The sequence below is a fragment of the Podarcis gaigeae genome (genome assembly GCF_964106915.1).
Source record: "Podarcis gaigeae genome assembly, chromosome: 15".
NCBI classification, from domain to species: Eukaryota; Metazoa; Chordata; class Lepidosauria; order Squamata; family Lacertidae; genus Podarcis; species Podarcis gaigeae.
The window spans coordinates 43,003,847-43,029,759 of NC_139692.1; the positions used below are offsets into that span (position 1 = coordinate 43,003,847).

At 49.1% G+C, this 25,913-nt stretch overlaps 3 protein-coding genes across 11 annotated transcripts in view; 2 read left to right on the forward strand and 1 right to left on the reverse strand.

Annotated features, from left to right (window-relative positions):
• NCOR1 (nuclear receptor corepressor 1) overlaps positions 1-2,496 on the forward strand; it is a 105,939-nt gene extending 103,443 nt beyond the window's left edge. For all 6 annotated transcript variants that reach the window (XM_083714945.1, XM_083714946.1, XM_083714949.1 and 3 more), the window contains one exon: positions 1,047-2,496. In XM_083714945.1, the coding sequence (XP_083571071.1) occupies positions 1,047-1,234 (188 nt within the window). In that variant the 3' untranslated portion in view covers positions 1,235-2,496. The remainder of the gene's footprint in view (positions 1-1,046) is intronic.
• TTC19 (tetratricopeptide repeat domain 19) lies at positions 1,537-17,403 on the reverse strand (the record flags this gene model as incomplete). Its single annotated transcript, XM_083715246.1, has 11 exons — positions 1,537-2,952; positions 3,211-5,179; positions 8,244-8,406; positions 9,254-9,408; positions 10,883-10,977; positions 12,005-12,066; positions 13,189-13,245; positions 13,728-13,766; positions 14,324-14,434; positions 15,428-15,534; positions 17,226-17,403. 10 exons carry the CDS (start codon positions 17,401-17,403, stop codon positions 5,010-5,012), a joined length of 1,137 nt encoding a protein of 378 aa, XP_083571372.1. The 3' UTR covers positions 1,537-2,952; positions 3,211-5,009.
• The window catches only part of ZSWIM7 (zinc finger SWIM-type containing 7), a 70,970-nt gene continuing 62,369 nt past the window's right edge, over positions 17,313-25,913 (forward strand). The window contains exons 1-3 of one of the 4 annotated variants that reach the window (XM_083715319.1): positions 17,313-17,449; positions 21,942-22,049; positions 25,418-25,439. In XM_083715319.1, coding sequence (XP_083571445.1) covers positions 21,974-22,049; positions 25,418-25,439 — 98 coding nt within the window. In that variant the 5' untranslated portion in view covers positions 17,313-17,449; positions 21,942-21,973. Of the gene's footprint in view, positions 17,539-20,289; positions 21,545-21,579; positions 22,050-25,417; positions 25,440-25,913 lie in introns of those variants that run through there. The other 3 variants (XM_083715317.1, XM_083715318.1, XM_083715316.1) reach the window with 3 other exon arrangements.

The following is a 25,913-nucleotide window of genomic DNA, read 5'->3' on the forward strand; positions in this document are numbered from 1 at the left end:
TATTGGGAGAGGGTGATCCCAGGTGCGGGCCAATAATGCCAGTGGCTTGATGATGTGAAACGAGCCTCACAGGGAGGAAAGGCCTATTCATGGAGGAGGAAAGGACTGTCCTTGGGTACCAAGCCTGCTGTGCTCTGCTTCCACAGCTGGAGGCAGCCATGCTTCTAAATCCCAGTACAGTCGTACCTTGGATCCCAAACGCCTTGCAAGTCGAACGTTTTGGCTCTCGAATGCCACAAACCCGGAAGTGAGTGTTCTGCTTTGCGAACGTTCTTTGGAACCCGAACACCCGACAAGGCTTCCGGAAGCCGCACCTTGGTTTCCGAACGTTTTGGAAGTCGAACAGACTTCTGGAACGGATTCCGTTCGACTTCCAAGGTACGACTGTAGCTGGAAACCGCCAGAGGAGAGATAAGCTATTGGGTTCAGATCCTGCTTGTGGGTTTCACTGGTCAACCACTGAGAGCTGGAGGATGGACTAAAGAGGCCATTGGTCTGATCCGGTATTCTCTTACGCCAGGCATGTCCAAAGCCCATTGGGGGGGGGAGGCTAATCCAGCCCGCTGGTTGGAATATTTCCTGGGGGTAAAATCCCCCCAAAAGCTCAAAAAGCTTAACAACTTTGTGCACTTCATCAAGTCTGGCCCTCTTTGAACAAAGTTTGGGCACCCCTGCCTTACGCAGTTCTGTTCAGGTAGACAACCAGTGGGTCTCCTGCAGCAGAGCTCGGAGGACTCTATTGAGAACCACCTTGAGGGGGAAGGATTTGTGAACCTCACAGTAGCTGATGCCACAAGATCTTGTCTCCCACCAGTTGCACAGGGCGGTAGTTCAGGTTTAACCTCCTAATCCAATTCATTCTGCTCCCAGAATCAATTCATCTCAAGTCTAGTCAACCCTGGGTTGGAATGTGCTTGACCCAAAATGCAGGATCCGGCTGGGGGCTCTGTGCACAGGATGATAGGACTTGGGACGATATTTCAACCCCTCATTTCTTCTTCTCCCCTTTTCCCTCCCCCCCCCCTTCTAAAACCTTAACCCTCCAGGATCCACGCAGTTCCCATACAACCCTCTGACCATGCGCATGTTGAGCAGCACCCCTCCAACGTCCATCGCCTGCGCCCCTCCCTCGGTCAGCCAGGCCGCCTCCCACCAGCCCAACCGGATATGGGAACGGGAGCCGGCGCCCCTCCTATCCGCCCAGTACGAGACGCTTTCGGACAGCGACGACTGAACCAGGAGGAGGAGGCGGCCCAGGGAGGCAAGGGGAAGGACCCTTTTATAAAAGAAACTTCGTTTCTGCGTTGGAAACTGTTGGGTTGCGCTTTTTGTTTTTAAAATGACACGTCTCCCCCCGCCCCCAAGACTTTGCAAGCAAGAGCCGGGACCTTGGAAGATGAAGGAGTTACAGGAGCCGGTTTTGTGGGGGGTTTTATTTTTATCAAGACTCCCTTTCTACGCAAGCCTACGTGAGCAAGGGGAGGCTCAGTGCCCTGAAGATAAATATGTAAAGAGGTTTTCTTTGTTTTTTTAACAAAAAGAAAGAGGAACGGAAAGGAAGGGAAAAAAGGACCTATTCCTGAGCAACATCTTTTATTTGTAAAGAGAAAAAGCCTAACATAATGTCTCCTTAAGGAAAAAAAAATCATTCTTATGTAAATAGAGGTAACTTTTTTTTTCCTGCTGTGTCCCCCCCCCCCCTTTCCACACTCCCCTGTCCCAGCTCTGTTGCTAGGTATCTGGTGTGCTTTTGTTCATTCAAATCATTGCATAAATGTTTTTGGGGTCATTTTATCTTTTTATTTTTAAGGAAAGTGTTTTATCAAAGGGTATAATATTTTGAGCACGCGATACAGCCCAGGACATCTCCTGCCTGTGAGCTCCGGTTTTGAGGGGCAACCACAGTCAACGTGTCCCCCAACCAGGCTCACACCCCTAAGTTCCCCTCCGCATCCCATCCTTGCTTGATCTGCAGAGAGCTACTTCTTGCAAGTAGCACAAACTATCTTTCCTCTCTCCCCCCCACCTAATTCTAGGGATTCCCCACCCCCCCACCCCTTTTCTGTGGTTGTTCAACACCTTGTGGGAAAACTTTTTTTTTTTTTAAACTGACCCCGTTTAATGAATCCTGTACATTTATTTTTTATTTTTAATACAAACCAACCCTGGCCCTCTGGCAGGTGAGGATGTCTTTTTAATGATTCTGCCACGCTGTAAATTTTCTTTCCCCATACAGTTGGGTTTCTGTTTGGCAACACTGTGAAAATACTTTTATTGCATGGGTACATAATGGTGAAGCTCCCTTCTCTCGCTCCCCGATAACACAGACGTGGCGAGGGTTCCCTCGCCGGCCACACACTGAACTGCTTGAATGGCACAGCCCGCCCCGGTCCCGATAATTCTCTTGCTTCAACATTGTCTCTTGTTTTTAAAAGGAAAAAAAAACACCCCACTTGTTGCTTTGACGGGCAGCCATAGTAAATTTGTTTCCCTAAATCAGAAGGCTTTGGGTGAGTTTTGTCTTCTTTAAATTCCATTACTGGGGCGCACAGGGTGTGGGTGGCTGGGGTGGAAAGCTGTGGTTCTGCTGGAAGTCTTTTTCCCTTCTCCCAATTTTGTTGGAAGATTCGGGGTGGATAAAAGGAAATAGTTCTTCATGCAGCGCATAGTTGAACTGTGGAACTCGCTGCTGCTGCTGCTGCAGGAGGCAGTGATGGCCAACGACTTGGACAGCTTCAAAAGAGGTTTTGGCAATTTCATAGAGGATACAGCAAGCATGGTGTAAGGGATGTGGGTGGTGCTGTGGGTTAAACCACAAAGCTTTGGGCTTGCCGATCAGAAGGTCGGCGGTTCAAATCCCCGCAACGGGTGAGCTCCTGTTGTTCGGTCCCTGCTCCTGCCAACCTAGCAGTTCAAAAGCATGTCAAAGTGCAAGTAGATAAATAGGTACCGCTCCGGCGGGAAGGTAAACGGTGTTTCCGTGTCCCGGGGCGATTTAAAAGCCCCCGCGAAGGCAGGCAGGGGGGACAAAGACTTTTGCCCCCCGCCAGCCTTCAGAAGAGGTCCTGGACCTCTTCTGAAGGCTGGCGGGGGGCAAAAGTCTTTGCTCCCCCCTGCCTGCCTTCCCGAGAGAGCGGAGAAGGCAGGCAGGGGGGAGCAAAGACTTTTGAATTTGAAAGCACGTCAAAGTGCAAGTAGATAAATAGGTACCACTCTGGCAGGAAGGTAAACGGCGTTTCTGTGCGCTGCTCTGGTTCGCCAGAAGTGGCTTAGTCATGCTGGCCACATGACCCAGAAGCTGTACGCCGGCTCCCTCTGCCAATAAAGCGAGTTGAGCGCTGCAACCCCAAAGTCAGCCACGACTGGACCTAATGGTCAGGGGTCCCTTTACCTTTACAGCAAGGAAGACCTGGGTTGCAATAGCAGCAACTCTTCCAGCAAGTGGGATTCGGAGACATCAGTGCCTCCCGGATGGAAACTGTGTTCCTGGGAGCCACCAACAGCCTCATCCTCTGTGGATTTGTCTCCAGGAACAGGGATCCTGCAGCTGCTCCCGGACTCCCATGTTGGTTGGTGGGAGTTGTGAGTCCAGTGATGCCGTGTACACCCAATGGGCCAAGCTGGGCCAGAAGAGGGACAGCAACTGGACCTCTTCTGCAACTCTTCCCTGCAGCCCACTGCATGGGCCGCATCCTGCCCCCTAGTCTCTCCCCCAACACATGATGTAGCACATCCTCCTATAGGGACGCGGGTGGCGCTGTGGGTTAAACCACAGAGCCTAGGACTTGCCGACAGGAAGGTCGGCGGTTCAAATCCCCGTGACGGGCTGAGCTCCTGTTGCTCGGTCAACCTAGCAGTTCAAAAGCATGTCAAAGTGCAAGTAGATAAATAGGTACCGCTCCGGCAGGAAGGTAAACGGTGTTTCTGTGTGCTGCTCTGGTTTGCCAGAAGCGGCTTCGTCATGCTGGCCACATGACCTGGAAGCTGTACGCTGGCTCCCTCGGCTAATAAAGTGAGATGAGCGCCGCAACCCCAGAGTCGTCCGCGACTGGATCTAACGGTCAGGGGTCCCTTTACCTTTACCACACACATTGCTCTGTTTGCACAAGGGGCTCTCTTGTCGCCCTGCTTCATGGGGGTGCTTCTCCCCCATAGCTCTAGGTTTAGGGGAGTCCTGAAGTCTGGCCAGCAGTAAGGCCCCTGTGGAGGGCTGGTCAGGAGAGGCAGGCAACCCAAAACAAAATTCTTCTGTCCTAGGCACTGCCCCAGTCCTTACCACCAGAGGCAAAGAAAGAGAGAGCAGAAGCTGGCTTGTGACAGAGTCAGACCCAGGGGTCCATCTGCACCAGTACTGCTGGCACTGACTGGCAGCATCTTGCCAGGTCTCCTAAGGGAGCCCTACCTGGAGCTGCTGGGAAGTGTACCCAGGTCCTAAGAAAAGCGTCCTGGATCAGGCCAAGCGAACTGTGTGTCCCTTTCCCAGGAGTTGAACTGGCTCCCACCAGCTCCTCTGAACTGCTGGGGTTGGGGAAGGAAGAGGAAGAAATGGAAAGGGAAGCAAATTCTCCCATTCCGCCACCCACTTCTTTCTTTTTCCCCAGAGCCCTTCACCCTGCTTAAACACCCCCCCCCCCTCCAGTGGGCCGGTGCCAGCCCTCTTAAATCCTCAGAGTAAATGTTGTCGACTCTCTTCTTTCTTTCTTTTTAAAGATCCACCCTTAAGCTGCATTCATCTTTATTCAGTTTTGGGATGCAAAGCGTAGCTTTTCGTCTCCTTTCCCAGCCCAGAGATTTACAGAGTCGCCTGCCCGCATCGTATATTTCGGTGGCACAACCTCACCCCAGCCTCCTGGGGTCTCCCACCCACTGACCTTTCTTGACCCTTTTACCAGGGATTCTTCATGGGGTCGCCTTGCGTTTCCCGCAACACACCTGCAAAGGGAGACGCTGGGCTTCTGAGGGTTTTGCTGCGATGCTTGCGCCACCCTCTCCCTCCTGCTCTGCCTCCATCACTTCTGTTCTCCTCCTGAGGAACTGGCCGTAGAGACTGGCCCCTTCCTCTGCCGCCTGGCAAGCTCAGCCAGCTCTTTCCGGATGTGTCTGACGGAAGCCCCGTCTCCAGCTGCCTCTGCCTTCTGCAGGGCTTCTTTGTAGACAGCTTTCGCCGATGAATACTCTTCTGCGTTTTGTGGGAGAGAAGCGGGGGGGGGGGGCAGGGAAGCAAATGAGGTAAGTACCCCCGTGACAGAAACACATTTTTCTCCTATGATGCAATTTATGCACATAGCGCTTCACAAAGTCTGCCGGAAACTGAGGCAACTGGAGACAGGAAGATGTGATTTTGGTTGCAGATACAGTGGATGCTCGGGTTGCGAATGTGATCTGTGTGGGATGCATGTTCACAACCAGTGTCTGTGCACGCACAGGTTGCAATTTGGTGCTTCTGCACATGCACAAAGTGCTATTTAGCGCTTCTGCGCATGTGTGACTGCTGAAACCTGGAAGTAACCCGTTCCAGTACTTCTGGGTTTCGGCGGTCCGTAACCTGAAAAAACGCAGCCTGAAGCAGCTGTAATCTGAGGCTCTGGGGGCCCATTTAGGGAAGTTTTTAATGTCTGAGGCTGTATTGTTTTTAATATTCGGTTGGAATATTCGGTTATTATTATTATTATTATTATTATTATTATTATTATTATCATCACTGGCCCTCGGGACTCCATAAGGCAAAGGTGGAGGCTGAAATCAGTGTGAGACTTGAGTCACATGCTGCGTGTGAGGACATTGATATAAATAAGGGAGCCTCTCAAATACAGTGGTACCTCAGGTTACATACGCTTCAGGTTACGGACTCTGCTAATCCAGAAATAGTATCTCGGGTTAAGAACTTTGCTTCAGGATGAGAACAGAAATTGTGCTCTGGTGGCGCAGTGGCAGCGGGAGGCCCCATTAGCTAAAGTGGTGCTTCAGGTTAAGAACGAACCTCCAGAATGAATTAAGTACTTAACCCAAGGTACCACTGTACAGAGGTACCTCTGGTTACCAATGGAATCCGTTCCGGAGGTCTGTTCATAACCGGAAGCCGCTTGTAACATGAGCCACACTTTCGCTAATGGCGTCTCCCTCTGCGCAATTTCTGCTCGCATCCTGGGGCAAAGTTCGCAACCAGGAGCGGCTACTTCCTGGTTAGCGGAGCTTGTAACCCGGAGCATGCGCAACCAGAGGCGTTCGCGACAGGAGGTAGCACTGTGGCCAGCTCAAGGGAAGTCATGGTCCCACTCGATTCTGCCTTGGTCAAGTTACAGGGAACCAGGCAGAGGGCCTTCTTGGTGGTGGCACCAGCCCTGTGGAACGCCCTCCCACCAGATGTCAAAGAGAACAACAACTACCAGACTCTTAGAAGACATCTGAAGGCAGCCCTCTTTAGGGAAGCTTTTGATGTTTAACAGACTACTGTATTTTAATACTTTGTTGGGAGGCCAGCCAGATGGGCGGGGTATAAATAATAAATTATATTACATTATTATTGGTTGGACCACAGCTGGAATGCTCTGTCCAATTCTGGGCACCACCGTTTAAGAAGGATGTTGACAAGCTGGAAGGTGTGCAGAGGAGGGCGACTAAGGAAATTGAGGGTCTGCAAACTGAGCCTTACAAGGAACGCTTGAAGGAGCTGGGTACGTTTAGCCTGGAAATAGGAGACTGAGAGGAGATGACGACAGCCATTTTCAATTACAGTGGTGCCCCGCAAGACGAACGCCTCGCAAGACGAAAAACCCGCTAGACGAAAGGGTTTTCCGTTTTGGAGGCGCTTCGCAAAACGAATTTCCCTATGGGCTTGCTTCGCAAGAAGAAAGCCCATAGGGAAATCTCCGGGGACCTCTTTTAAATGCTAGCAGTGGGGAGCAAAGCCTTTCCCCCCCCTCCAGCCTTCAGAAGAGGTCCAGGAAGGCCGGCGGGGGCCGAAAGGCTTTGCTCCCCACCGCCAGCATTTTAAAAGCAGTCCGGGATAGCAGGGAAGCGCTTCGCGCTATCCCGGATGGCTTCTGAAGGCGGGCGGGGGGCAAAAGGCTTTGCTCCCCCCTGCCTGCCTTCCCGAGAGAGCGGAGAAGGCAGGCAGGGGGGAGCAAAGACTTTTGCCCCCCGCCAGCCTTCAGAAGAGGTCCTGGACTGCGTTTCTCCGCTCTCCCGGGAAGGCAGGCAGGGGGGACAAAGACTTTCGCCCCCCGCCGGCCTTCAGAAGAGGTCGGGGGACAGACTGTCCCCGGACCTGGTCTGAAGGCGGTTTCCATAGGAACGCATTAATTGATTTTTAATGCATTCCTATGGGAAACTGTGCTTCGCAAGACGAAAAGACTTGCGGAACGAATTAATTTCGTCTTGCGAGGCACCACTGTACATGAAGGACGATCCATAGAAGAGGGAGCAAACTTGTTTTCTCCTGCTCTGGAGAGTAGGACTCCAACCAATGGATTCAAGTGACAAGAAGGGAGATTCTAATTATCAGGAAAAAGCTTTATGAAAGTAAGAGCTGTTCCACAGTGGAACGGACGTCCCCCTCGGGAGATGGTGGACTCTCCTTCAATGGAGATTTTAAAGCAGAAGTTGGACGGCCATCTGTCATGGATGATTTAGCTGAGATTCCTGCACCACAGGGGGTTGGGCTACAGGACCCCTAGGCTCCCTTCAACTCTACAATTCCATGGTTTGCAAGGATGTTGATACAGGCATCCTCCTTGACCAAAAGAGCAGAGAGGAGTTACTTGAGGGAAAATGGAAGCAGGGCAGAGTAGCCAAGGAAGCTGACTTAAGAACATGAGAAGAGCCTGGTAGATCTCGTCCTCTGGGTCGTCAACCAGATGCCCATTGTGGGAGACCCGCAAGCAGCCCTCTCCCCTCCTGCAGTTTCCAGCAAGTGATATTCAGAAGCCTTGTTGCCTCAAACTGTGGGGGCAGAGCCTGCCTGTCTTTGATAGCAGCCATCAATAGCTTTCTCCTCCTCCGTGAATTTGTCCAGTGCATTCTTAAAGCCATCCAAGTTGGGAGCCATCACTTCCTCCAGTGGGAAGGAGTTCCACAGTTTCAACTTAATGTGCTGCCCAAATAAGAACTTCATCTTTATCTGCCTTGGGAAACAGGTAATAGATTGAGGGGGGGGGCAACTGTCCTTGTTTTTGATGACAGCTCTCCAGTTAAATCCACCCCACCTACTGTCCTTCAACCCCCCCCCCCCTTTTACAACCCACCTTTGTGCATGAGAATCCCAGCGAAGTTGTTCAACACAACGTAGGTCTCTGGGTGCTCTGTCTGCTGGGCCAGCTCCGACGCCCTCCTTACTCGCACGTAGGCATCTTCGTAGAGGCCCTGGGCATCCAGAGCCGTCGCCAAATCGTTCATCAGAACCACCGTCTGTGTCGGGGGGGGGAAAGGAGCGGGAGGGACGATCTCTCATCAAAAGGAATCCATCCTCAACCAGCCTTGCCTTGTCTATCTAGCAAGAGCATGATCTGCACTGAGAACATCTAAAGGGTGACCAGAGGCCCATTTCAGCAGTGAATCTGCTCACATCAGGGGTGGGGAACCTCAGGCCAGCTAGGGGCCGAGTGTGGCCCTCCAGGCCTCTCGACTGCGGCCCTTGCCAGTCCTGCTCCACTTCTTTTCTGACTGGCAGCTGTTCTCCTGGGTTTCAGGCAGAGGAATATCCAGCAAGGATCCCACCAGCTGATAACTTGCAGGTTATGGTTTTTTTTTTTAACTGGAGGTAAAGGTAAAGGGACCCCTGACCGTTAGGTCCAATTGCGGATGACTCTGGGGTTGCGGTGCTCATCTCGCTTTCCTGGCTGAGGGAGCCGGCTTACAGCTTCCGGGTCATGTGGCCAGCAGGACTAAGCCGCTTCTGGCGGACCAGAGCAGCGCACGGAAACGCCGTTTACCTTCCCGCTGGAGTGGTACCTATTTATCTACTTGCACTTTGACGGGCTTTCGAACTGCTAGGTTGGCAGGAGCAGCGACCGAGCAACGGGAGCTCAACCTGCCACGAGGATTCGAACCGCCAACCTTCTGATCGGCAAGTCCTAGGCTCTGTGGTTTAACCCACAGTACCACCCGCATCCCTATTTAACTGGAGGTTCCCCGAATGCGTTGCGCAGGCTCTTTCCCAGAGCTACGGTCTGGACGCTTAGCTTTGTTTGCGGAGAAAGATCGGTGTTCTCCACTCCCAAAACACAACTGCTCTGCTCCCATGCTGCGCCCTCACCTGGGGGTGTGTCTCCCCTTGAACCTCCATGGAGATCTGCAGCGCCCTCTCGTACATCCTCTGGGCCGCGGCTGCCTGGCTGTGTGCCAGGAGGTAGCGGGCGTACGAGTCGAGGGTCATTCCCAGGAGCAGACGGGTGTCGGATTTTTCTTCCTCTGTGGGGAACAGGAGAGGGAAAGAGAGTGGCGACGAGAGCCAGTGGGGTGTAGTGCAGGGGTCTGCAACCTTTAAGACAAAAAGAGCCACTTGGACCCATTTCCGAAGGAAAAAAAACCTGGGAGCCGCAAAACTCATCATTATAAAAATAACTTTTTTGTCACTTTTTATTATTATTTCTTTGTTTGACCCCTCAGAATTACTCCTCCTCATAGAAATAAACGTTAAATTAACAAGTTACCTTTTTTTGTTTGTGTGTTCTTCACTCCCCTTCAAAACAGTGACCAGCGTACATGCCCCCTTTCAATGCAGTGACCAGCTTACAATGTAGCGGGCGGGCGGGCGGGCGGGCAGGTGACGTCGGGACGGTGTGTGACTAACGCACGCACGGCCCCCATGCGATGTCACAGCCAGTACAGCGCCCACCACAGTGGGGAGTGTTGGGGCGCACAATGCGCCTCCTCCCCTCGCTAGTATCCGCCCCGGAGCCGCAGCAAAGGTGTAAAAGAGCCACATGCGGCTCCGGAGCCGCAGGTTGCAGACCCCTGGTGTAGTGGATAGGAGGAGGCAAATTTTGGAGGTGGGGTCACATATTTCTGAATTCATGTGTCGGTACTGGGTTCAAATTATGCAAGGATAAACCTCTGGTGACCTCTGGGCTGCCCTGGGCTTCCCTCTCTTCCTCTGCCCTGACTTAGGGTTGTCGGAAAGGAAATCAGGGAGGAATTGTAACAGCAATCCAAGTTCCTGAGTTTGATAAGAGTACTACATTTGGTTTTTTTATTTACAGTGGTACCTCGGGTTAAGAACTTAATTCATTCCGGAGGTCCGTTCTTAACCTGAAACTGTTCTTAACCTGAGGTACCACTTTAGCTAATAGGGCCTCCCGCTGCCGCCACTGCACGATTTCTGTTCTCATCCTGAAGCAAAGTTCTTAACCCGAGGTACTATTTCTGGGTTAACGGAGTCTGTAACCTGAAGCATCTGTAACTCGAGGTACCACTGTATTTAGGGAATGGGATTGTGATAGAGGTGTCTGAAACTATGCACGATGGAGAACAGGCTTTCCCAGACTTGGGTCTCCAGCTGTTTTTGGACTACAGTTCCCATCATCCCTGACCGCCGCTTGGGATGATGGGAGTTGTAGTCCAAAAACAGCTGGGGACCCAGGTTTGGGAAACCCTGATGTAGAACATCGTCTACGCTAGCTGACAGCAGCTCTCTAGAGCAGGCACCCCCAAACCCGGCCCTCCCGCTGTTTTGGGACTACAGTTCCCATCATCCCTGACCACTGGTCCTGTTAGCTAAGGATGATGGGAGTTGTAGTCCCAAAACAGCTGGAGGGCCGTGTTTGGGGATGCCTGCTCTAGATTTTCAGGCGGGGGAACATCCCCAGCCCTACTGGGAGATGCCATCAGGGACTGGACCCCGGGACTCTGCATGCAAAGCAGCTGTTCTGCCTTCCCACCATACCTGGCAAAATGTCAACAGGGATGTCCTTTTGTTTTGCGACCTTCTCCTCCAGGGTCAGAATGCAGAACTCGTAGCCAGCCAGGGCCAACTTGTCCCTAAACCAGAAAAATAAAGTAAGTGGGGAGAAGGATGCCATCACAATCCCAAAATGGGGAGCTGCATTATGTTTTCTTACTACTAAGCTGCTTGGGAGGAGGGTGTGTTTTTAGGGCTACATTACTTAAATCGGTTAAATGCAACTGCATTTGTACATTCTGTAAAACAACTGAAATATCGTAATTTTTGCTCTATAAGACTCACTGTTTCCCTCCTAAAAAGTAAAGGGAGATGTGTGTGCGTCTTATGGAGCGAATGCAGGCTGCACAGCTACCCCAAAAGCCAGAACAGCAAGAGGGATTGCTGATTTCACTGCACAGCGATCCCTCCTGCTGTTCTGGCTTCTGAGATTCAGAATATTTTTTTTCTTGTTTTCCTCCTCTAAAAACTAGGTGCGTCTTATGCTCTGGTGCGTCTTATAGAGCGAAAAATACGGTGTGTTTTTGTTCCAACAACCTGTGGAGCCTGTGCGGTGCAGCACTCAGAGTGTTGGACTAGGACCTGGGAGAGGTCTGGGTTCAAATCTCGCCATGAAGCTCGCTGAGTGACCTTTGGCTGTCACTCCCTCTCAGCCTCCCCTACCTCGCAGGGTTGCTGTGAGGATTAAATGGGGAGGAGGCAAACAATGCATGCCACACCTTGGGCTCCTTAGAGGAAAAGGTTTGGTTTAATGCACTAACAAATCAATAAAACAAAAAATAAACTGGCCGATGAGATACCTCAATTCATTCGGCAGGTCAATAATAACGGGCTGTCTCCAGCTAAGATTTGCTCTTGAGTAGACCCAGCGTTTCAGGCTGCGGACATTCCCAGCCCTCCCTGCAGCTGCCTGGAATTTAACCTCACAATTATTCATGCAAGACAGGGGCTGTATCACTGAGCTGTGTCCCCCCTCCCCTGCATGGGAACAGGGAACAGCTACTGAAATTTCAGAGGCCATGATGGAAGTATGCTAAGACAGGGGTGGGGAACTGGTGCAGCAAAACCCGTCTGCCCCCCCACGTCTCCCTGGACAGACAAACTTACTCATTCCGTGCTGCATAGATGCTGGCCAGCTTCAGGGACATCTCTATGATGGCATTGTCATCCTGGAGAAGGGGAAGGAAGGTTGCAGGAGATTAGCCAGCTAAGATTGCTGTTTAGGTAAAGGGACCGCTGACCATTAGGTCCAGTCATGGCCGACTCTGGGGTTGCAGCGCTCATCTCGCTTTATTGGCCGAGGGAGCCGGCGTACAGCTTCCGGGTCATGTGGCCAGAATGATTAAGCCGCTTCTGTCAAACCAGAGCAGCGCACGGAAACGCCGTTTACCTTCCCACTGAAGCGGTACCTATTTATCTACTTGCATTTTAACGTGCTTTCGAACTGCTAGGTTGGCAGGAGCAGGGACCAAGCAGCGGGAGCTCACCCTGTCACGGGGATTCAAACCTCCGACCTTCTGATCGGCAAGTCCTAGGCTCTGTGGTTTAACCCACAGTGCCACCCGTGTCCCTAAGATTGCTGTTTACCCCACTGCTAAGACCACAGGAAAAGCCTGCTGGATCAGGCCAATGGCCATTTACTCCAGCATCCTGTTCCCACAGTGGCCAACCAAATGCGTGTGGCAAACCAGGAAACAGGATTCAAGCACAAGAGCAACACTCTCCCTTCCTGTGGCTTCCAGCAACTGCTTTCAACCACAGAGGCAGAGCAAACCCACCAGTGCTAGTAGTCATCAATATTAATCCCTCCATGAAGGGCCTAATCCTGCCTCCTGTGTTCCATAGTTTAATTCTGCCCTGCATTAAGAAGTACTTCCTTGCCACTAGGCTCCACCATCCGAAAATTGATCATCCCTCTCTCTCCCTGGTCCAATGTCCCCATTCCATCCCCATTCAGGATGTGGTGCTCCAGGAACTGCATGGGCAGAAGTCAGATCAGGATAGCACCTTCTTTGCTTAGCCTTTCCTCACCAGGTGCAACTATCAGCTCACCTGGCCCAGTACCGTTATGTTCCTACATTGTAAACTCTGTGGTCTTTCTTGGTAGGGCAGCTATATAAATCTCTTAAATAAAATGGAAGTTTCTTAAAAATCAAATCTGCAAGTTAGCTTTCTCCTCCTCCAATTCCACCAAAACTACTACAAAGTTCTGTCTCGCTTATTACGTGTTTCTAGAATCCAGACACCTGGGATCAGATCAGGACGGGTTTCTAGCAGAGAAAAATCCTTACTTGCTTCATGTCCCCAGCCAGTAAGTAGCTCATGGCTGCCTTGAAAAGTTTTTCTGCCTGAAATGAGAGGACAAAAGGGGGAAATGGTCAAAAGAGCCAAGAGATAGGGAAAGAGCTAGAATCAGTTCATGTCTAAAGGTGAACCTACACAATTTGCAGTTTCCGTAACAGAGAACCAGAACACATCCATCCCTTAAAATTTGCGCTTCTCTGAACCTTGCAATAAAGTTATCTGGCTAGGTGACGTGTTTTAAAAAACAAACAGTAAAGTGTGCATAAGAATACACTTATTTGTGAAAACAGTATACAAAACTCCATTGTAGTAGGGGAAATTGCTTTGCAAATATGTGTACATTAGGCAAAAAAGCATATAAAAATCTACATTCAGATTTTTAAAACTGCATTAAAATTCTGCTGAATTTTCTCAAAGGGCTTGAAAACAAACACAGATTCACCCGTCCCAGTAACAACTAGGGACTTAAGGGAGCGCTCCCTGTTCTGTAGGCAACAGGGGTTGGCCTCTTCTTGAACTTACTTACGTGATCCAGCTGACCCCTCATGAAAGCCAAATTCGCCATCTGCAACAGACAAAAAAAAAAATGGAGCTGCTTAGATGTTTTAAGAGGAAAAATTGTCCTTTTGCTCTGCTTCCATCAGTGGAGATCTCAACCATATGAAAAACGAGGAGGACTAGAAAGTTGTGCACATTTGATTCTGTGGAATGAAAGCTGAGGTTTTAAGGCTGCTCAATGTTGCACTCCAGAACAATTTATGCACGTTATCCAGCTATGTATTATAATAATAATAATTATTATGGATCTTCTTCCTCATATTTTCCAATTTAACACAACGGGTAGCCGTATTTTCACCCACCAGTGTGTATGTGAGTGTTGCCGCATGAAACTGTTTTTATACGATTGTCCTTGAACTGTTGTTCTATGTGCAAATGTTTTACACATTTTTAACCCGTACAACTGCATCGTTCTTCGCTGCATCGTACATCGCTCTGGGATGCCTCACAGGAAGCGAATCATAACAATCACAATGATAAGATGTTGTGCTGTGATCTCAGGACAGACGTTCCTCCGATTCAGTGTGGCTTCCTTGCAGGGTTTTAAGCAGCTCCTGGACTCACCGTGTCGTACGTATAAATAATTGCTTGCTTGTTGTCCGACTGGTGCGAGAGCCTCGCAGCTTCGTGAAGGAACCTCTCCGCCTCTTCCAACTCTCCTTTCATGATGCTCAGCTGGGGGCAAAAACAGAGAAAGCCAGGTTTAAACCATCAAGTGAAGACCATCAATTTGCACTGGCCGCCAATCTGCTACCTAGCCAAGTTCAAGGTATTGGTACTAAGACATAAAAGCCCTAAGCAGCTCCAAACTGGTTTAAATGTGAGGCCACACCAGCATGGTATAGTGGTTAGAGTGTTGGACTAAGACTTGGGAGATCAGGGTTCGAATCCCCACTCAGCCATGAAGATCCCTGGGTGACTTTGGGCCAATCACTGCCTCTCAGCCTAACCTACCTCACAGGGTTGTTGTGGGATAAAATGGGGAGGAGGAGGGAAGTGTAGACGCCACTTTGAGCTGCTTGGAGAAAAGGTGGGATATTGATGCAATAGAAGAAGAAGAAGAAGAAGAAGAAGAAGAGGAGGAGGAGGAGGAGTTTGGATTTGATATCCCGCCTTTCACTCCCTTTGAGGAGTCTCAAAGCAGCTAACATTCTCCTTTCCCTTCCTCCCCCACAACAAACACTCTGTGAGGTGAGTGGGGCTGAGAGACTTCAGAGAAGTGTGAATAGCCCAAGGTCACCCAGCAGCTGCATGTAGAGGAGCGGGGAAGCGAACCCGTTACACCAGACTACGAGACTACCGCTCTTAACCACTACACCACACTGTGGAATGCACTGCTCTCTGGGCATCAGAAAACTTTCTGATGGAAACAGGACATTTTCCTATGCCGATTAGCACTGGAAAATATTTCCCAAACACCCAAATCACTGAGGAATACCACTGCCTGCTATGCTCTGTCAGTTACAATTTGAAGTATTAGATACCATGAGAAGCTGACTCACTGCAGGTTAGGAGAGTCATTGGTCTAGCTAACCTGGTGCCCCTTGCCCCCCGCCTCCATGCTTTGAACCCCAACACCTGTTAGCCCCAGCCAGCGAGGCCAGTGGGTTGACTCCCACCCCCACTGTGATTAAGTTCCCGTGTCCCAGTTTGGCCCCAGAACCTCACCTTGGCCTTCTTTAGCAAAAGAATGATGGTGTCTTCTTCCTTCGCCTCGCTCTGCCCTTCTGCTGAATCCTTTTCTTTCTCAGCTTCGCGGGAGAAAAGGGAAAAGGCTGGAAACAGGAAGAGGGAGATGGAGTTTAGAAAGCCAGACCCAGAGGGCAGGTGTACCATTTGACCATCATCTCACAGTGTGGAGCGTTTTAGCAGGAGCCAGAGTGGCTCCTAAGGGGATGACATCTGTTTTGCAATCTCTGAACAGTCATCTAGGGCATTTGTAAGTATTATTATTATTTTATTATTTATTAAATTTGTATACCGCCCTATACCTGTCGATCTCAGGGTGGTTCACAACACAAAATCACAATATAAAAAACACAAAATAGATAATTTAAAACAAAAAACAACCCAATAACCCCCTTTCTATTATAATAATAATAATAAACATCAGTAACAACTAATAGTAACCACTTAATACGACTACCAATCATTCGAAACAAAATTTTAATAAATTCCGTCCAGTAGCACCTTAGAGACCAACTAAGTTTGTTATTGGTATGAGCTTTTGTGTGCATGCACACTTCTTCAGATCCACGCACCTTGTTGGTCTCTAAGGTGCTACTGGAAGGAATTTATTATTATTATTATTATTATTTTGTTTTGACTACGGCAGACCAACACGGCTACCTACCTGTAACTACTACTAAACATTCTTTCACTTTTAGATCACTGGACAGAAACACATTATAATAGCTTTTTAGAATGTTTTTCACTATAACTGGTTTTATATGTTTTCAATTGATACTGTTTTCAGAGTGTTGTGGCCTCCTTTAGGATGTTTTTATTTGTTTTAAAAAACTGTATCTCTCTTTGCTGCCCTGAGCTGCATGGAGAGGAAGGGCAGGGTATAAATTCAATAAACCCTTCCTCTTTTATGTTTCTGTTATGCAGGCAATTAGATTACAGTGGTACTTCGGGTTAAGTATTTAATTCGTTCCGGAGGTCTGTTCTTAACCTGAAGCACCACTTTAGCTAATGGGGCCTCCTGCTGCCGTCACGCCGCTGGGGCCCGATTTCTGTTCTCATCCTGAAGCAAAGTTCTTAACCTGAGGTTCTATTTCTGGGTTAGTGGAGTCTGTAACCTGAAGCGCATGTAACCCGAGGTACCACTGTAGCTGGTTGCAACATCTGCCTAGATAATTTTCCAGTCTATGTACTGTAATTCCCAAGCAAATTGTCTTCAGGGGTATTCAATGCCCTTCCTCTGTATCTTATACAGTGGTACCTCGGGTTAAATACTAAATTCATTCCGGAGGTCCGTTCTTAACCTGAAACTGTTTTTAACCTGAAGCACCACTTTAGCTAATGAGGCCTCCTGCCGCCGCTGCACCGCCGGAGCACAATTTCTGTTCTCATCCTGAAGCACAGTTCTTAACCTGAAGCACTATTTGTGGCTTAGCAGAGTCTGTAACCTGAAGCGTCTGTAACCTGAAGCATTTTTAACCCAAGGTACTACTGTACATCTCTGCACAACTGTCACCTGATTTGCGGCCATAACTTTTTATATGGCTTTTAATTATATGGATTTTATGGGCTGCAGTCGCTATAAACTGCTCTGACACACGCACATAAATAACCATTGCTCTTGATCGTATTAAATCCCCTTTTAGCAGCTCAGACTGCCTAAGCCTGGCAACATTCTGGGACATCAACCTTCCCCTTCTTGCCCTTATTTAACTACTGCCTGCGCAGACCCCGCCCACAACGGAAGTCACGCCCCCGTCTCTGGCCACGCCCCTCGCACCTGATAGGCCGAGGCCTCCCGCCAAGGTAGCGGCTCCCGCGGCTGTTGTCAGGCGCTTCCCTCCTCCGTCTCCGCTGCGGCCGGCCCTCGCCTGCGCCAGGCTGCGCCTTCCCAAGGCCGCCGCGGCCGCCGCCACTCTCAGGCCCCTCCGAGGCAGCAGCGCCACACACAGCGACATGGCCCTTTAAGAAGAGGAGGGTGACCTTGACGTCGTCGCTGCCCAGGCACGTGATAAGGGGTTCTGTAACGTCATTTCCGATCTTGTTTATAGACGTCTTTTGAGTAGAGAGGTATACTTTCGGCAGCTTCCGGGGTGAGTTTAGAGCTTTTTTCCCCCCCTCAGCTCCCTGACGGGGAAAATGTGTCCAGGTCAGCTAAATTTCCTATGTCTGATTTCAGCTTCTGGGGCTGGAAGGGGAAGGAGCCATATCGAGAAGTTTCTTCTCCATCCAATTGTCTTCGCTCTCCATTCCGCTTCTCCTCTTTCTCCCCTCTACCTTTCTCAGAGTCTGTGGAACTCTTCTCGCTTGCTGATTGGCCTTTAAAGGCCACGTGGCTTGCCTTGATGCCGCGCGCGCTTTTGATTTTCCCTCGTAGTAACTCTTGCCGGGGAATCTGGCGCCACGTGACTGAGCTTGGTTTCTCTGAGCGGCGCGGCGGCGCATGCGCTTTTTGCCCCTTCCGGGCGGGGGAGAAATGTCTCCGTTGCCAGGCAACGGTGTGGGTTCTGTCCTAAACTCACTAGCGCCATCTCTCTGTTTTTATACTTAAATCTCATAGTAACCAGTTTCTGAAAGAATCAGGGTTGTCAGCAGCTTCCTTAAAAAAAACAACAACACCTAAATTTGATGCACACAGGCAAACTTTTTGTTAAATTTCCAACATATTCTTAAAAAGATAATAACAGAATAAGGAAATATATGACGTGTGTGTGTGCGTGCCATCTCCAACTCCTCGAAAGATTCCATCAACGGCCTCTCCGAAAAATACTACGCATCACTTGGGAAGACAGACAAACTAATACCAGTGTACTGGAAGAAGCAACGATCACCAGTGTTGGAGCAATGATTCCTCAACATCATCTTCGTTGGACCGGTCATGCTGTGAAGATGCCTGATGATCGTCTTCCAAAGCAACTACTCTATTCCAAACTTAAAAATGGAAAGCGTAATGCTGGTGGTCAACAGAAGAGGTTTAAAGACTCTCTCAAGGCAAATCTTTAAAAATGTAGTATAAACACCGACAACTGGGAAACACTGGCCTGCGAGTGTTCCAGTTGGAGAACAGCCTTGACCAAGAGTGGGTCCAACACTCAATAAAGCGTTTTCTGCATGTGCTGTAGAGGGAAGTGAGAGGCAGATGGGGCTCGTCCACCAGGGAATGGTGCCCACCTAGGAGAACGAAAACTCTGATCCTAAAGCTCCACTGCCTGGCGGGATACCTTCGGGAGAAGACAAGGCTCAGGAGTAAACCCTACACAAATTCGGAGTGAAGTCCCTAAGGCGATTGGGTGGCGCCTTGTATGCCTCCTTCTGGCAACTCCGGCAGCCAAACTGGTGCCCAATATCTTGCTCTTTTTCCTTTGGACCACATCAGTGAAGCCAAGAGGGGGGTTTTGCCATCTGGGCAGCCTGGGATTTCCAGGCTTGTGCCCCAGAGAGGTCTCTTCACCCCGAAGGTGCACTCTGTTGTCTCTCAAGACAGACAGATGCCAACAACAAAGCTGTGCTGGGTGCAAAGATTTGGAGCGCTGTGACTCACAACAAAAGTTAAACCACTTGAGCTTGCAAGTACAACCCTACTTATCCAAGAGTGAGTCCCCCATTGATTTTAATAGGACTTACTTCTGAGCAGACTTGGGTAGGATTGCATAACTCGCTCTACGTGGGGCTACACTTGAGACTGACCCAGAAACTCCATCGGGTGCAGAATGCCGCGGTGAGACTCCTTATGGGGTCTTCGCTGCGAGATCACATTCACCCGGTACTATACCAGCTGCACTGGCTCCCGGTGGAGTACAGGATCAGGTTTAAGGTGCTGGTTTTAACCTTTAAAGCCCTATACGGCCTAGGACCCTCGTACCTACGGGACCGCCTCTCCTGGTATGTCCCACGGAGGAACTTACGGTCTGAAAATAAAAACATCCTGAAGATCCCAGGCCGCAGAGAGGTTAGGCTGGCCTCAACTAGAACCAGGGCCTTTTCGGCCGCAGCTCCAATCTGGTGGAACACTCTGTCGCAAGAGACCAGGGCCCTGCGGGACTTGACATCTTTCCGCAGGGCCTGCAAAACAGAGCTGTTCCACCAGGCCTTTGGTCAGGGCGCAGCCTGACCCCCCTCCTCTGGCAATCTGCATAGAATTTTGCTTATTGGTTCCCATAAATTTGATTTTAATTAATTTTTATAATGAAATGTTTTTAGAATCGTTGGATTATTTTGATTGTTGTTAGCCGCCCTGAGCCCAGCTTCGGCTGGGGAGGGCGGGATATAAATAAAATTTTTTATTATTATTATTATTATTATTATTAATATTAATATTATTAATATTATTAATATTATTATTATTAATGTTATTGATTGATTGATTACATTTGTATACCACTCTGCATCTGAAGATCACAGGGTGGTTTACAGCACAAAAATGCAAAACAAGGACACAAAATACATAAAAAAGCAAAAACAAACCAATAACCCACAGCGCCACCTGCGTCCCACCTAGTTGTTTTCTTAGCTTATGTCTAAAGCCATAAGGGATGCAGGTGGCGCTGTGGGTGAAACCACAGAGCCTAGGGCTTGCCAATCAAAAGGTTAGCGGTTCAAATCCCCGCAACGGGCTGAGCTCCCGTTGTTCGGTCACTGCTCCTGCCAACCTAGCAGTTTGAAAGCACATCAAAGTGCAAGTAGATAAATAGGTACCGCTCCGGCGGGAAGGTGAACAACGTTTCCGTGTGCTACTCTGGTTCACCTAGAAATTTGACTGTTTATTTTTTTTTTAATCCATTGAAAAAAGAGAGAGAGAGAGGTCCCAGTGTCGACTTCCATTATAGAACTGAGACAAACAAACAGAAGAATGAAATAAAACTGGAGTTTTGAGTAGGTGCTGATGAATGAATTGAAAATACCAAATTTTACACCACCACAATGTGATAATTTGTACAGTTGATAGTAAACACAACTGCTAAGTTGTAAGTAGTGCTACTTTAAAGCTGCAGATATCAGGTGGTATTGAATGTTTGCCACGCTCCGACTTAAATCCATGTATATTAATGGGCCTACTTTGAGTATGACTTAGTTGAGTATCACCCATATTTCATGATGTTAATACCCCAAGTTTTTATAATGGCAAATGATAGATAGATATCCTCTGATTTAACACTTTGTAGTTGTGTAATTAACTTTAGAGCCTGTCGCTATTCCTATTACTCTTGCTAGTACTATTTTATTAATGTTATCATTTTTTGTTGCTTCATCATTTTTTGGAACGGGTGCATAATATCTCAAGATAAAATTTATATGTTAACAGGCGTCATTTGCTGTATATCTCAAAACATGCATAGGTGACACCCATGTTGTTATAAGGCAGAGAACACAACTGTCCCAAAACCTTTCCAAGAGAAATCTGAGGTGAAACTGCTGCTGCTGCTGCTTCTGCTTTGCCTGCACCCTCTTAATGTCCATCCCTTTGCTCCATGCACACACACAGGATGGGATCATTCCAGATTTTGGCACGTTTTGCGGCTTTCAAGGATATTACCTCTGTCTCCACTTCGGGCTCCATCTGTCTTTAGCTGACCAGGGAGGAAGAGCGGGTGGGGGGAGCCTTGCGCCAGACCTCTGTCTGTTCATCTCAAATATTTATATCCCTAGAGGTCAGAATCCCAGGATCTCCAACCTTCCCTCCTGCCAGAATTCTAGCTCTCTCTTTGCCAAACATGCAATGCATTTAAATAAGCAAGAGGGATCTCTGGGGCAGGAGGAAATTGTCTCTTCTCTCCCCCTCCCACCTTTTCTTTTAAAAGAAGCTTGACAAAATTACACTGACGTTATCTCTCCCTGGCTACCTTCAGATACATCCCAGTTCACTCTCTTCCCTTTCCATCCTGTCTTGAATGGCACCTCTCCACCCCCAGACAGTCAAAAGCATCTGCTTGAGGGGGACTTTGGAATTGAGGGAAGAGAGAGCGACCCTCCAGATTTTGCAAGCAGGCCTTGCAAGCCAGCTCCTGGAAGTCCCAAAATGGTTGGGAGTCCCATCGGTAGTGCCATGGATGAAACTGGCAGAATGCCGTTCCAACTCTTAAGTTCTGTGGTTCTCCAGAGGTAATTTGGGGTTGTGTCAGCTTATGATTTGACCTCTTTCATCCTAGCCGATCCAATGTGCGGGCAGAGCTGATCCATGGATCCTCACATTCAGGATGGAGGAATACCTTATGTTATTTTATTTATTTTAGCTTATTTTTTACCCTTCGGGTCCTAGAGGCTCCGAAGTAGAAGGTGACGCTTAGTCAGTGTTTGTGGGGTTTCAAATTCCCCCGGCGTTATGAAGATATCTGAGAGGCCTTCGCTTTTAATGAAAAATAAACGAAACAGGAGATTTATTAAGGATAAATAAATAGGACCCTCTCTCTCTCCCCCACCCTCCCCTCTTCTGGGAAATGAAACTCGCTTTGTTATCCTTTAATAACAAGCTTGTGTGTGTGTTTGTTTTTCCACCCAGAGAAAAAACTGCCCGCCTCATACATTCTCCTGATGGGTGCCACTCTGCCAGCTTTAGCGGAAGAACTGTTGAGAGAGATAGAAAAGGCTTTTTGCGAGACATCTCACGGTAGGTGGAGGAAGGTATTTGCATCATAGAATTATAGAGTTCGAAGGGACTCCCCAGGGACATCTAGTCCACTCACTGCAATGCTGGAATCACAGTTAAAGAATCCCTGACAGATGGCTATCCAACCTCTGCTTAAAAGCCTCTAAAGAAGGAAAGTTCACCAGCTTTCCAGATAGTGGTCCGTTCTACTGTTAACTGTCTCTTACTGTCAGAAAGTTCCCCCTGATGTTTACTCAGAATCTATTTTCTTGTCATTTGAATTCATCGGTTCAGGTTCTGGAGCGAAAGAAAACAAGATGGCTGCATATTCCACATGACAGCCTTTCAGATATTTGAAGATGGCTCTCATGTCACCTCTCAGTCTTCTCTCCTCCAGGCAAAACTTATTATTATTATTGTTGTTATTATTATTATTATTTGTATTTGTATACCATTGGCTCCCAGTATGCATAATTCAAAGTGTTGGTGTTGACCTTAAACCCTAAACGGCCTCGGTCCTGTATGCCTGAAGGAGCGTCTCCTCCCCCATCGTTCAGCCCAGACACTGAGATCCAGCTCCGAGGGCCTTCTGGTGGTTCCCTCACTGCGAGAAGCCAAGTTACAGGGAACCAGGCAGAGGGCCTTCTCGGTAGTGGCACCCACCCTGTGGAACACCCTCCCGTCAGATGTCAACGAGATAAACAACTACCTGACATTCAGAAGACATCTGAAGGCAGCCCTGTTCAAGGACGTTTTTAATGTGTGACATTTTAATGTATTTTTAATCTTTGTTGGAAGTTGCCCAGAGTGGCCGGGGAGACCCAGCCAGATGGGCAGGGTACAAATAATAAATTATTATTAACCACCCTTCATCTGAAAAACACAAAATACAAAATAAAAACAAGAACAAACCAAACCAATTGCCCCATCATCCCACAAACACATTTAGAAGGATTTAGGATGTTAATCGGGACGCGGGTGGCGCTGCGGGTTAAAGCCTCAGCGCCTAGGGCTTGCCGATTGAAAGGTCGGTGGTTCGAATCCCCGCTGCGGGGTGCGCTCCCGTTGCTCGGTCCCAGCGCCTGCCAACCTAGCAGTTCGAAAGCACCCCCGGGTGCAAGTAGATAAATAGGGACCGCTTGCCAGCGGGAAGGTAAACGGCGTTTCCGTGTGCGGCTCTGGCTCGCCAGAGCAGCGATGTCACGCTGGCCACGTGACCCGGAAGTGTCTCCGGACAGCGCTGGCCCCTGGCCTCTTAAGTGAGATGGGCGCACAACCCCAGAGTCTGGCAAGACTGGCCCGTACGGGCAGGGGTACCTTTACCTTTACCTTTACCTAGGATGTTAATCAGCCAAAGGCCTGGCTGAAAAAGAATGTTTTCGCCCGACACCTAAAGGTGTATAATGAAGGCACCAGGTAAGTCTCCCTGAGGAGAGCATTCTACAAATGGGGAGTCACCACGTTCTCGTCTTGCCCCCCTCCAGACGTCTCATGGAGGAGGATGCACATGAAGAAGGGCCTCAGAAGATGATCTCACGGTCCGGGTCTGTTCATATGGGGAGAGGACGTCCTTGAGGTATTGTAGTCCTGAGCCATTTAAAGCTTTATAGGTCAAAACCAGCACTTTGAATTGGGCCTAGAAATCAAATGGCAGCCACTGCAGTCAGGCCAGGAGCGGTGTAATACGTTCAAACCGTCTTGCCCGATTGCTAAATTCTGCACCAGCTGAAGTTTCCGAACCGTCTTCAGAGGCAGCCGTACGCATAATGCATTGCAGTCATCTTGCCTAGAGGTTACCAGAGCTTAGGCAACAGAGGTTAGGCTGTCCCTGTCCAAAATAGGGGTGCCACTGAGCCACCAGCTGAAGCTGCTGGGAGACACTCCATGCCATGGAGCCCCAAGCAAGCAATAGCAAAGGACCCAGAAGTATCCCCAAGCAATGTACCCACTCCTTCAGAGTGTAGCCCAGGGGTTGGCAAGGCTTACCGGACATGGGCCAGATCACTCCCGCAGAGATCCTTCTGCGCGTGCCCAGACGCCAGAAAACCACACCTGCGCAGCAGCAATTTTGGGCATCTGGGCATGTGCAGAAGCCATTTCCAGCACCACGGACATGCGCGGACGTGATTTCCGGCGTCTGGGCATGCGCAGAAGCAATTTCCAGAGCCACGAAAGAGAGCTGCCACGCTGCACCAGTTTAGCGCAGGTGGTTCGATTCGGGGGTGGCTCATGGGCCAGTTAAACCACCTTTGTGGTCCGCTTCCGGCCCATGGGCCTTCGGTTGCCTTCCCCTGGTATAGCCCCATCAAGAGCAGGCAAGCTCCCATCCCTCTGGTCTAACAGTGCCTCTGTCTTATCTGGATGGAGCTTCCGTTTGTGGTCTGCCATTGCCTCTCCCACCCCTCGTCACCAGCAGAGAGTGCCACAGCCCTGCCAACCATGCAGATATTCTAAGCAGCGGTGCAGATCAGGCTTGAGCCAGAATCCTCCCCGCTCCCCCCGCAGCCTTGGCTGGTTGTCGAGACAGGCGTGGAAGTATTATTGTCCTCTGCATGGCAGATTAGGGAGCTATTTTGATGACCCACACAGAACGATTCCCCACCCCCACCCCCAATATCTAGAGTTTCTCTTAATCCTCCGTGGTGCCTGCCGAGCCAGAGAGCCTGTTTAATGACGTTTATATTTGGGCTTGGGCTGAAACCCAAACCCCATTCCTGCTAGGACTAGTGGTGCCTGCCACCCCCAGTGGTTTGCCTTGCTCCGGGAGCGCGATATGGTTTGCACAGAAACCTCTGCTGAAGTGGAGTAGAGTGCAAACAGCTTTGTGCTGCCTGAAGCAAGGCGTGCGCCAGAAAAGCAATGAACAGGGCAGGCAGGCGCAGTTTATTGGGAACAGCCTCGTGGGCCAAATTGGGACTCTTCCTTCTGGCTCCTTCCCGTGGGCCAGAGGTTCTACACCCCGATCTAAAAACGTGTGACACAAGAGGAAAAAGGAACTGGAGGGATGAGGGGAAAGCAAGCACAAGCATTGGGAGGACCTGTACGGACAAGTACAGAAACCAGTTATTAATAACAGGTCTCATCAGGGATCCCAACCTAGTTTTTATTAATGGAAACTCAGCTTGCGTTGGTTTTTTTTTTTGGTTTTTTTTGCACCAAAATCCACTCCTGGTTCCCCTCCGGCTACCCTGGCCTTCTTCATTTTAGCAGCCTTGATTTAGGAAGGTGGATAACACTTCATTGCTGTGGCTGTTGTTAAACAACCAGCCAGAAGCTTTTGCAGATCTGCGCAGAGATTTTATAAGAGTTCCTAATTGACATTCTGTGCCCTTCTCAGTACCTTGCTGTGGGCCAAAATTAATGCTGCTTTTTCTCCTTCTTTTTTCCAGTTCCCGATGACCTCCTCCTGGCGTGAGTAGTTGCTAAGGGGCCTTCGTTTGTGGCCCTAACATAATGTAAACAGTTAAAAATGCTTAACGTTCACACGGCAAAATAATGTATACAGGAGGGAGCTTCCATAAAATGACATGCATGCCTGAAAATCATATACAAAATGCAAGATCTGGGATGTTGCAATGGTAGGTTTTGTTTACAAGGGTAAACGAAACATTGCAAATAAGAATTTTAAAATAAAATATATAACTGGTTTGCAATAGGGGACTTTGCTCGTGAAAATGTTTGTATCAGGATAAACTCACATCAATACGCTGTTGAATTTTCTTTTAAAAGAAAAAAAACAATTGCAGACTCTTGCAGAAATGGGTAGAACTGAACTGAGTCAGGGGTGGGGAAGAGAGAGAAACTGAGAGAAATCGAAATTGACCTATCCCTAGTTCTGAGTGCTCCTTGCAACTAATGTTGAACAATGTTATTTCCCTGGGAGCT